The 12,223-nt window shown below is 41.0% G+C and overlaps 1 protein-coding gene across 1 annotated transcript; it reads right to left on the bottom strand.

The window, feature by feature from the left end:
* Positions 1-1,348: 1,348 nt before the first annotated feature.
* LOC136002156 (glioma pathogenesis-related protein 1-like) lies at positions 1,349-6,972 on the bottom strand. Its single transcript, XM_065656992.1, has 6 exons — positions 6,793-6,972; positions 4,382-4,627; positions 3,856-3,968; positions 2,951-3,033; positions 1,654-1,680; positions 1,349-1,566 (listed from the first exon to the last, which is right to left on the bottom strand). The coding sequence occupies exons 1-6, from the start codon at positions 6,970-6,972 to the stop codon at positions 1,349-1,351; spliced, it is 867 nt and encodes a 288-aa protein (XP_065513064.1).
* Positions 6,973-12,223: the final 5,251 nt, after the last annotated feature.

Below are 12,223 nucleotides of genomic sequence, written 5' to 3' on the forward strand. Positions count from 1 at the left end.
TGGGTCAGGAAAAAGACAGCTTAATATCTGTGGAAAGAAGGGAAAACAAACAAAACCCCAGTGAATGTCTGATGCCCAGACAGTCTCTGAGCAATGACCACCCTGGAAGGGAGCCCCCCCCACCTTTCTTCTTCCTCTACCCTTTTCTTTTCTTTTCTTTTTTTTTTCTGAACACAATGTTATATGGTATGGAATATCCCTTTGGACAATTTGGGTCAGCTGTCCCAGCTGTGTCCACTTGCCCATCCCCAGCCTACTTGCTGTTGCTACATATAAAAGATGGCACCAGACAAGAATTAACAATTGTGAAATTCAATATATACCTTCTTACATGGTGACATTTTGCAGCATATGACAAAAGCCCAGACTTTTGGGGCTCATTTTTTTTCTGTGGGAAGCCATGCTCCTTCAGATCTGCAATGTGGCTCAGAATTTGAGTCACGGTGTTTTCCAAACATCAGGACTAAGATAAAACAGGAGAAACAGCTTTAAATATTGATAGGGCAGTTATGCATTGCTAATATCAGACAGTATCTCTTAGCTTGAAAGATGTGTTTATTTCCCTTACTAACAAGTGTATATAGGAACAGCAGGATTTGAGGGCGAAATGTCTCTAAAAACAAACTGAATCCATTAACAAATTGGGGTTTTTTTAATGAGGCTGAGATCTTCCATTTCTGAACTTGAATCTGTGCTGGGCCCATTTAATCTTCTCTCTCCTGTTTTTCCTCCCTGCTTCCCCACCCCTCTTGCTCCATCAGCTTTCCCTGCTATTCTTCTAGCTACGGAGGACAAAGCTTAACTCTGAGAGAACAGAATAGTACAGCTGACAATACAGTAACTTTAATGGAGACTAATACACATAGGCTAACTCTAGTAAAGGACAAGCTTTACTCTTTCTGTTCTTAAAAAATAGTACATACTTTGGAGTTAATTCTCCATTACCTGTGGAAAATGATGTCTGGGGTAAATAAAGGTTAATGGAGATGAGCTAATGCTTCTTTTGGATACCGTGTGCCACTTCAGAAATGTTTTGTGATGCTCCAGTTTTCCAGCAGGCTTGTTAGAATATATAGTAATATATAGTCTACGTGGTTGCTCTAGCAATCTACCCCTGTGCTAGAGCTAAGATGCTCTTTCAGATGTAGAAGCGTGTTGCAGCTACTGCCAATAAATTATACGAACTCTATGCACAGTCACTTACGTCTTGCCTTGAGTGAAGAAGGTGCCCTTTCTATGCTGGATAAACATCACAAGGATAATGGAGAGATGACCAAGTGATTTTTTAAATATGTACAATTCTCTGAGAGTAACACAGTGGTAGGATCACTATCAGTATCTTAATTTATCATTTCTCATAAAAAAAGATGTGTGGATACCGCTGTTGTACTAAAAAAGCAGCACCAATACTGAATATCAGAAGCAGTGGCCTTAAAATTGAAACACTAAGACAGTATTGGTCACAAGAGGGACGCGGATGCTCAGCAGGCGGCGTGGGAGGCCTGGGGGGACGGGGCCGTGGTGGCTGGGGCTGGTTATCCCAGTCCGGGTGCCAGTAGGTATAATCTAAAAAACAGTGAAGAAACAGCTGTTAAGACCCATCAAACTTAACCACACTTAGAGGAAAGCAACTAAGAACAATTTGATACATACCTATCAGCCTCTCACGTTCTGTATTTTCTGTAAAGAGATCAGAAGAGGAAATAAATGTGAATATCATTCAGTGGTGGTTCTTAATGTAAAGAGGTAAACCATGGCTGCTGCCTGGCTGATTGCACAATGCAATCAGATCCCCCGCATCCTGCAAGGAGGAAGCCGACCAACAAGAGCAGGTTCCTAACTGGTGTGGGGCTCATATTTTTTATTCAATTAAAAGAGAAACAGAAAAGAAGCAGCTGTATTAGGAAGAATTTGTGTCATGGGGGAGGGAATAGCAATAAAAAACAAAACATAGAATTTATTTAAAATGGATAGACAAACCAAAGTTAAGTAGTTACAGACAGACAAATATAACCATTAAATTTATCACAGAAGTACACCTTTACTAAGAGCTTTGATGCATTTGCAGAATTGCCTACATGCATCCTATTGGAATTGCTGATTTGCCCTGTAGAATATGGTAAAAGAGATTGTAGGATCTAGCACTTAATTTTTAAAAGCTGTCTTCTTCCTCTCCCTCCCCCTAGTCTTTGAGAGGTTTCTATTTTTCCTGTGATGCATCAGTCTGAGACTTCAAGATGAGTCAGCCAGGATATCACAGAAGGAAATAAGAATACCAAATGCTCAATTATTTCTACAGCTGAAGTTATCTAGATCTTGCCTAGTAGAGATCATCCCCATTAAACCTCTGTATAAAATTCATATTTGATTTAAGACATTGTTGCATGTACTTTAATGTCTATTTCTGCCTAATTTGGGACTAGGTGTTGTGACATAAAGGTCCACAGCTCCAAACTGCTGTGGAAAAACAAGCTCTCATAGCTGTATTTAAAAAAATTGCAGAAGTTAGAAATAAGTGTGCTTTTCAGTGTAGTTGTCTTATTGGTTCAGAACTACAGTTTTCTGGAAAATGTGATAGAACATGTAAGCAAGCAAGGAAACAGAAATTAAATATATCATTTCTGCTAGAAAAGAAGAACTGGACGAGGAATTTTTGTTGTGGCTAAAGTTTTACATTTGACTTCCTGATCAGATAAAAGGCAGAAAGTAGTCTAAGTGATACTTCTCTTCATCGGAAACTCTGGCTTCTACCTCTGAGAACCTTCAACACCGAAGTATTTCAATTAATTCCTTCTTATAATATCATTACCAGAGTTTGGTACTGTTGCTGCGTGGTGGGCTACAAACCAACTATGTACTTAGTGCAAATTGACTTGCTGTTATATTTCCACTGATGACTACATCACTTTTATTTCTATGCAATTTGCTTAGTTCATCACTTTGGTCTTACCACAGAGCTTGTCTACACACTTCTCATTACTGCATCCACTACATGGTTGTCCTGCTTTATATGGTTTTCTTGGGTAATTTCCCCTGCAAAGCAGAAGAACAATATTTTATTAGCTCAGTTGTTTGAAAAGCAATTTAAATACATGCTTTCATCAGATTGTTAGAATAATTTATCATGGGAAGCTATTGTGGGGGGGATCCCTTTATCCAAAAACTGATCATCGCAATTGTTTGAAATTTCTTTCAGATCAGATTAAAGCTCTCACTGGCATGAGGTGCAGCTGCCTGGTGACTCTCACCATTTCAAATTAATTAGACTTCTCAGACAATACTGTATTATTCAGTGTAAGCATACAAGAATTTGCCTCTAGTCTCTCATTAGTCACCTGTATTTTAAAAATGAATCTGTAAAAGGTAAATCCAGAAATTGCAAGGTATGAGATAACTAGAGAACTGTCTTCCTTCTATTTCTTCAATTAAAATGTATTGTTTGAAGTTCGGGTGGGGCCACAGAAAGATGTAATCTTTCTCAAGCAGAAATCTTGCACCTTCCCCACTTTTTCTGCAGAGACTGAAATCAAACTAGATCTTATTCCACTGCTCTTGGTTATGCTGAGTACTCTCGGCGAGGATTGGTTTGTGTGCTCTTTTAGGAAGGGACTTTCTGCAGCTCTGACTATGTCCAGCAGCTTCTGCTTTCAACGGCTGGGGGAAGTTTCCCTTGGACTAGTGACATGTAGACAGAGCTGCTTCTGAAATTTTTTATAACTGCCCAAATAATTGTTGATATCTGATAACCAGGTAAATTATAGGATATTTTAAAACAAAACAAACAAGCAAACAAAAAAGCCCCCACAAACACACAGATAAAAAAGCCCTAAACCCCAAATACCATAACTAACTTACGCTGGCCCATAGTTGCAAACAAAATGTGCTGCTTTGAGGAGTCCTGGAAAATTTTCAACCTCATCGCAGAAGTGAACTGCACAGCCAACTTTGTAACTCTCTGCCCAAACAACCTGAAGGGCAAAGGGAATTATGTGATGCACCTGTTCAAGGACTGAAAAAGCAACTGCATTAAGGGAGAAAGGAGAAGAGAAGGATCTTATGCAAGTTTAAAACAGCCAACACAGCAGCAACATCAACAACCCAATGGGCAGTTCAGACAAATGACTGATTGATAGGTGGTTTTGCATTTATTATCTGGCTACCCTGGAAACATGAAATTGTCAGGGAGATAATCCCTTTCCAACATTACTGCAACTAAGATTCGGGCATCCCTGGGGCTTGGAACATTTATTTCCAATCGCATGCAGCGATAAACTGGGGGGTGAAAACCCCTGCTGTAATTGCTATTCCAAAGCAATCTGTTCCAAACTTGGATTTTCTGTGAAACCATTGCATTATAAACCATTGGGCATGTAAGGCTCACCTGGGTGTAGTGACCACAGACGCCACTACAGCGACGGGTGTTGAAATCATAGCTGCTGAATTCATTAAACCAGTCACTGAGAGCTGCGTCCACAGAGAAGATGGTGGCTGTGCCAGTCCAGATGTTTTCTCCAACAGGAGAAAAGGTGGGATGCACCTTCCCCTGCACTTTAAGGTAGATATTGTGCTTAAACTTGCACTTTTTCGCCCATGCTTTGGCAGTCTTAGCTAAAGCAGCATCCCATGACTGTTGAAAAGGAAAAAGACATAATAGAACACGCACTGCAGTGACTTAGCTGAATTACAATGTTTTAAGCAGAAACTTGTAAGGATTCTTTCCCTCTTTGTTGCTTCCTATCCGTTTCTTTCTCTGACTTGACATTTCTACTCCCACAGCAATTTTTTTTCTTCTTTCTCCCTTAGATATTGCAGGACAGGTAGTATGTATCTGCTGTCTTGTGGTATCTGACTTGTTTAAATATTTATAGCTGGATTGCTGTCTTCAAGATGCTGTGCCTGAGAGGAGGTAACTGGGCGAAATCCCCAGCCTTAGAGGGGCTTGAGGGACTTTATGCCCAGGAGCTGTTGGCTGTCCAGGGATTTGCACTTCTCAATTTTCACTAGACTAGATAGGAATTCCGTTCTGCTGGCCAGGATGGAGAAGCAAAGAGTCACAGCTGCTCCCTTCCCCAGCCCCTTCTGCCTCTTTTCTCTTCTCCCTCCTCAGCGTGTGGCTAAAGCAGATAAAAGGTTCATTCATCTCTGCTGGGCTGAGGTGGAACCATTCTCATCCTGAGAGGCACAAGTGATGCTTTTGAGAAACCAGTCTGTGAGACTTGCAGAAAGATTTTATGCCACTGAATGACCAGGCAATAAATTTCAGTACAGAGAAATGTAAGTTAAGGGATGTGAGAAAAAAAAAAAAAAAAGAAAAAGAAAAGAAAAAAAATACTTTATTTTCATAATGACAGGCTTGGAGATGGCTATTATCACTTGTGAATCAATGTTTAGTAGCAGTCTAAAAAGCTAATAAAGTGTGGGGAATTCCTTGAGAAGGAATGGAGAATAAAACCGTATCTATAATTACACCATTGTAGAAGTCCCGTTAAATGGTGTGTGCAGGGCCCCACCTTAAGAAGGGAACACTAGAACTGGAAAGGACAGAGACAACATGAAGATGATGATCCTCAACTATGGAGGACTTTCATAAAGCAACAGAGAGTGCTCTGCAGCTTTGATCAGAGACAACTGGACATCTTCTGTGAAGTAGGTAAATAAGCAGTAATTACTTGCTCCTTCCAATACAGAGACCAGAGACTATCAAACGAAGCTAGGAATTAACAGGTACAAATTAAAAGCAAGGAGGTACTTTCACATGACTTGTGGTTTGGCTGTGCAGCTCTTGCTAGACGATGCTAGGGATGATAAAATCTTGCATGAGCTCAAGGCTGTAAAAAATCATGCAAGAAAAATCCATCAAGAACTTTTTAATACAATGCGACACCTCTGATTCAAGAGGTTTCTGTATATTTGTTGTGCTCTTATTCCAGGCTTGCTGGATGTATGGTCTGAGCAGGTAACATTGCTCTCGTGAGCTAGCATTTTAAATTACACACTGTTTTTTAACATGGCAATAAATTAAAATCTTCCTTTCACAGAAGTGATTCATTTTGTGCATGCGGTTATGCTTTTAACTTCCTTCCCAGCTACACCGTGCTGCTGGAGGGCTCAGAGTAACGACACAAAATGATGGGGGTTACCTCCCTCAGCTCTCTATCTCCCTTTTCCCTTATGTATACCACCGAGCAAGCTGAGACCTATCCATGGCCTCTTCTGATAACCATTATATTTATGGGAAGCTCTGCTTTCCAGCCCAGGCATTAGTATCCCTACTCCCCAAATCCTGCTACAGCAAATGAAGATCAGGTATTTAAACGGATGTCCTGGCAAATCCCTTTATTCAACACATGTTCTAGACTGGAAGAAACAAGGGGAAATGATAGATTTTCAATGAATCCTGTTGTGCACATTGCCTGTTCAGGAGTTTTTTAACACCAAACACCCTCCCTGTATGAAATCTGGACTAACATAAAATAGACTACTATCTCTCTTAGAAAGAGGTAAATGAAATGCTGAGAATTTAACACTATTTTTTGCAATACAGCCCTTTGCTCTGGTTAAAGTTTAGAGTAGCAATCCATGCCTAAACAAGGAATTCCCTTCAAATTATTAAAACTGAACAATACTGTAAAAATTAAAGTCTTTTCTATTTCCTACGAAGAACTAACATATATAATACAAAATCATTGACAGAAAGGGAAAGAAAAGCACAAAGCAAATGAATAATAAGATGGGCTAAATCAGCAGCACAATCTATATTAATTTTCAAACAGATCACGAACGCCTCCTTACCATGCGAAACATATTGCTGGCTGGTGGATTCACTTGGGATCGAAACTTGTTGTGAGCTCTCACACAGTCTTGAATGAACTTTGCATCTTCAATGTCAGGCAAGGGATATTGTGGATAGGCGTAACAGCAAGTGAAGAGATCCAGCAAGAACAACGCAGCAAAGAGAAATGTGATTTTCATAATTCTTCAATGCTTTCAGTACATTTTTTAAAAAGTTTTTAAAAGAGAAATCTCTTAGGTGGAGATAACACTGGCAAGCAGTTCTTTAGAGGTTGTCATTTGGGTGTGGAAGCACTTGAAATTGTCAAAGCAAGAGGAAGTGAAATTGCTTCATAAGGTACAGTTCTATGTGACGTCACAGCTGGTAAACCATGAAACTGGCACCTGCCATGCATATTAGCAAGGAACAACACTCTGGGTATAATTCTGCCTTCTCTTTGAGTGTGCTCCATTCTGGTTGACTGCCAAACCATTCTGCGGTTCTAGGTCTTATCTGAAGAGATGCTGCAGGACAGCTTTCTTAAAACTTGCACCAACCAAAATACAAATCCGCTGTTCAGCAGATTTTTCTATGGTATAGCTTAGTCACACCAGCTCAGTTACAATTATGTTGCAATACCTTGTTTCCATTTCAGAATTACTCTAGGAATAAACAGATTTGAGGAAACTCCATATATTGAAATTTGACCTCACCACAAGCAAAAAAAAAGTTACTGAACGAGCAGCTTGCTGCAGAACAGACCTTCTGACCTGGTTTCGTGTGTAACAAAAGTATGCAAGAGCATGAGAACAACTATAAGTTTTAAGAGCTATGGTCTTGTGACGGAGGTTTAGGTAGGTTTACATGGGTCTTATTCCCCGCTCAGTTTTGCAGGTTAGGCCTTCTCCTGCTGAACACTTGTGGGAAGTACCATTCTCATGTTGCCTTCCCTGTTTGCATATGGCTTTTCCCTCTTAAGTAATACCTTTGATTTGCTTCAGAGTCTTGTAACAATCTGTACACCTGAGATAGGCTGAAGGAGCTGTAACCCTCCAACACCATCACAGCTATACCTATCTAGGCTATTAACAAGAAACATGTTTCTCTGTGTGCATGTGTTTATGGATGTCTATACATTACTAACACTCCACACCCTCCTCTTAGCCCTGCCAGCATTTTTTGACCTATTTCATGACTGTAGGGGCAGCTGTAGAAGGCAACAAAATTGGTGCAGGGTCCTTCTGGTGTTTCGGATCTTTTGGGAAAGAAACAAAAAGTGGGCCTCCAGTTATTCTTGTTGGACAGGCTTAACACAGCTCTTACCAATAAACAGCCCTCAGAGGCAGAAGAGACCTGGACAGAGAGGGAACAGAACAAGTATTATCTTTTCTTCCCCTTTCATTTTATAATTGTTTCCCGTGCTTTGAAACTCTTCTAGTAAAATCACCAATTTTTTCTCTGATAAATTATTTGTTTAAAAAGACCAAGACAAAGTGGGCAGTAGGAGGAGACTGGCCACTTTCTCTTTTTCCATAGGCACAGCAATCTGGGGACAAGATGCTTCTGATCCTGTCATGTCCTTAACGAAAAGATGCATGAGGCACTGGCAGTCATCTCAAACTCGGTCACCTCCTTTGGCAAGTGAAGGAGGTGAAGCTCCCACCCTGACACAACCCCAGCCTTTGGCTTTTACCTTTTCCTCTGTCGGTGGTTGGCCATGGCTCCATCTGCCTCCAAAACATGTATGTGATGGTCACGACCTCACCTACATTTACTAGATCCACCTGATGACTCTGCTTCCTGATGTACCAATAACAATGCCAAGGTCCCTTGTCCAGCAAATGTAGTTTCTGTTCTCTTCCGCTGCCATGTCTCATCCCAGAAGCTGTGTGTGAGTATTGGCAAAGGTGATAGTCCCCTGAGCTGTGGTGGGACATTTTAAAATGTATGGGAGGATGGTCTCTTGCTGGCATTGATGACTGCTGGTCAGGCTGGGATGGTGAAAGGGATCTTGGGAAGGAGGTTTCTTCCTGTGGGTGCTACTACCTTCTGTCCTACCACAGGACTGAGGTTGGTCTCTCCCATCAGCTGCCAGCTCCTGGGCTACAAAGTGCCTTCCACTCCACCATGTGCACTCCTGAAGCCCACAAAGGCCCATCCAGGTGCCACTGGCAGTGTGGCGTGTGTGGAGCACCAGGTAATGGAGCTCTCCTTAGATCAAATCACAACCGATTAGATCATGATGGTGAACAGCCCCATCCTGTGCTACTTATCTGAATGTAGAAGGCCTGTCCACTGATTTCCTTCCTTTGAAAGTCATCTTGCCTCTTTTCTAAACCAAGGCCAACTGGGTTGGGTTTACTGCCAGTTATTACCTTTCTCCAGCTGAATTTGACCTAGAAACTAGAAAATAAGTATGTTTACTCTCTTTTTTTTTTTTTCTAATAATGCCCATGTAATCTATGAGAAACCAAAGCCTTTGATCAGCTAGACAATGTAAAACCATGATTATGTTACAACTACATGCAATTTGCACAAAAAATATAATTACACTAAACCTGCACCATTAATTTAACAATGTGGTGAGCTGGCAGTTATATAGGTGTACAGCTTACATTCTGTGCTTGGAAACTGAATTGAGACCTTTATGAAGGAGGAAATTTTGACATATCCAGGATAGTCCAGGTTATGAGATGCTTTTCTGCAGAGATGACTCTGGCTCCATCTAGTGATTCTATCCATAATTAAAGCAGAAGTCCAGCCTGCTCACAAACATGTATAACTGATTTTTTCACAAAAAGGAAGTTATAATCCTTTGCCAGCATTAATCAGTGGATCTTGTAAAGCAGATGCAAATTAAGCTTTGGGATTTCGATATTATGTATTCGTCTGGACAATACAAGCATTGCCTGTTCCTGCACAGATCTCAAGTAAATTTTAGCACAATAAGCTGGGTATGGCTGGGAAGCTGTACAGCCCAATGATTTTGAAAAAAATCCCCATGTTTACATCGCCCTTTCTCACTTCTCACTTCCTGTTTTCCATTTAACATGAGATTCCTAGTTTTTCCCCAATGTACGATTCAGTCAGAGGACTAAAAGGCTGGTGGACTACAAACAATTACAGAAATCCAAGATGCCTGGGAATCTGTAAAATCACATTTAATATTGTCCTCAAATCAAGTTCCCTACAGACTATTGTTATTTGTGTTGGGGAAAGAATCTGCTTGTCCTTGACTTACTAGGTTGAGCTGAACAAACGGGTGGATCTGCTGGGGGAGTGTTTCTTGTTCTGTCCATGGGATAAGGCAGCTGCAAGATCACTTGGCCTTCCGGGCCTGTGAATAAACTAGTGTTCTGACATGCACGGCTACTTCTATTACACAATCTCACCTCAGGGCAGAAAACAAATTAAATGAAAGGATGGTGGTGGTACTGGATTTCCACAAGATTTATTTTGTATTAAAAACTAAATAACCTTGTAATTATTTTGTAATAATGAAGTTGTAAACAGCCTCACAATTAAGAGGGGAGGCCATCGGTGTGGAGTTGGACTGCAGCTAGTTTTACTGTAGTTTTGGTTAGGGGAATTGGTACAGTGCTGCTTACTGCAACTGTGCCCTTGGCCTAACTGAGCAAAATCATGCTGCACTGCTTGCTGTGTTCTCTGAACAAAGTACCAGGATGCCATACGGACTAAAGCACAAGGTTCTGGTGGCTGTTCTTTCCCCTGTAGTGACTACCCCCTGCCTGTCAAGTGGAATCATGTCTTTATCACACTTTATCACATCTACTTCACCCCCCAAGGACAGCCTTTTTCACACCCTCCCCTCAACCAGAGGGTGAGCGAAGTGTGAAACACTCACCAACCACCCAAAGCAGGTTCCTCTCTTTGGTGATAGCTCTGCTGAAGATTGTGAAGGAGAGATGGACAGGCAGTGGCAATGCTGTGGAAGACAGCAGCCTCTTGAACCATATAAATACCTGAAGGGAGGGTGTACGAAAGACAGAGCCAGGCTCTTTTCAGTGGAGCCCAGTGACAGGACAAGTGGCCACCATGGACACAAACCAGGAGGTTCCCTCTGAACATCAGGGAATACTTTTTTTACTGTGAAGGTAACCAAACACCAATATAGGTTGCCCAGGGAGGTTGTGGAGTCTCCATCCTTGGATGTATTCAGAAGCTGTTTGGAGATAGTCCTGGGCAACCAGGTCCAGGTGGTGCCGCTTGAGCGGGAGGTTAGACCAGATGCCCTCCACGGATCCCTTCCAACAACCTCAATAATTGTGATTCCTTGATGGGGCCAAAGTTTCAGCAGGTTGTGCAGGACAAAGGATTTAGCATCATGTCAACAACACAGATGTAGGAAGCTTGTTATAGAGTACAAATATGTGGCTAGCTGGACAGGATCTCTGGTTATCTTACTTGCCCTTCATACATGATTGAGATTTCCTGAACTTAAATTACTATCATTTACCACATTTGTGTCTTTTTAAATTCAAGGCATTTGAAAAATGAGAAGGCTTTTCTGCTGTCCATTGTAAGCCTGTTTTCACAGGATAACACGAGAAATGGTTAGTAGCAGCAGCATGGAAGTGTTAAAGTTCAAGAACTGCTACAATACTACTGGAATATTATGGAATAATGCACAGGAATCTCTAAGAGAAGATACAACAGACCATTACAGTCCACATCTATGCTGTTTTTAAAAAGGGGATCTTGGAATGAACTATCTTCTCAGCCATTCCTAGATTTCCTCCCCAAGACACCGAATTCGGGGAAATGGGGCAAACTATATGTATTTTGTGTGGACACCACAAGAACAAGCACAGAGGGCAGAAACCTTATAGCACAAATTCAGGAAAGCAGAATGAAAAAATATTTTAATGGAGAGAACACAACTTCATTTATTGCAACAAGATCTGATGGCATCACTATCTGCACATCATTCAGTGTTGCAAACTCTGCACTACTTAGCTCAGGAAAAACACTATATCTCAGATGAAAAGCTTCTATCAGCCTGGCATAAATGTGGCCAGTAGGTTTTAGCTTTGGGAGACTGCAGAGCTCTTTTTCAACTTTGACTTCTCTCCAAAGCACACTCTGGTTGTCACAGTCCTAACTGTAGTGGAGGTACCAAATGACAAGAAGGACAGTTATGCTCAGGCATAGGAATTACTGTGTTAGATATGAATTTCTTCCAGGCTATCTCACAGCTCCAAGTAGAAAAACTTCAGTTTTAATAACTGAATGTAAAAAGGCAGCATCTTAAAATTATGCAATATTAACACACTAAAACTTGAACGAGCTTTATTGTATTTAAATGTTGTATTTCGGGTACTAAGGAAACTTTTTTTTCCTTATAGGCATCTAAAATTTAGCTCCGAAGTAAGCTTTCCAACCCTAAAATGGCATCTAAATAATGATTTTATCTTCAGACATGGTGAATAT

The sequence above is a fragment of the Caloenas nicobarica genome, chromosome 1 (assembly GCF_036013445.1).
Source record: "Caloenas nicobarica isolate bCalNic1 chromosome 1, bCalNic1.hap1, whole genome shotgun sequence".
NCBI classification, from domain to species: domain Eukaryota; kingdom Metazoa; phylum Chordata; class Aves; order Columbiformes; family Columbidae; genus Caloenas; species Caloenas nicobarica.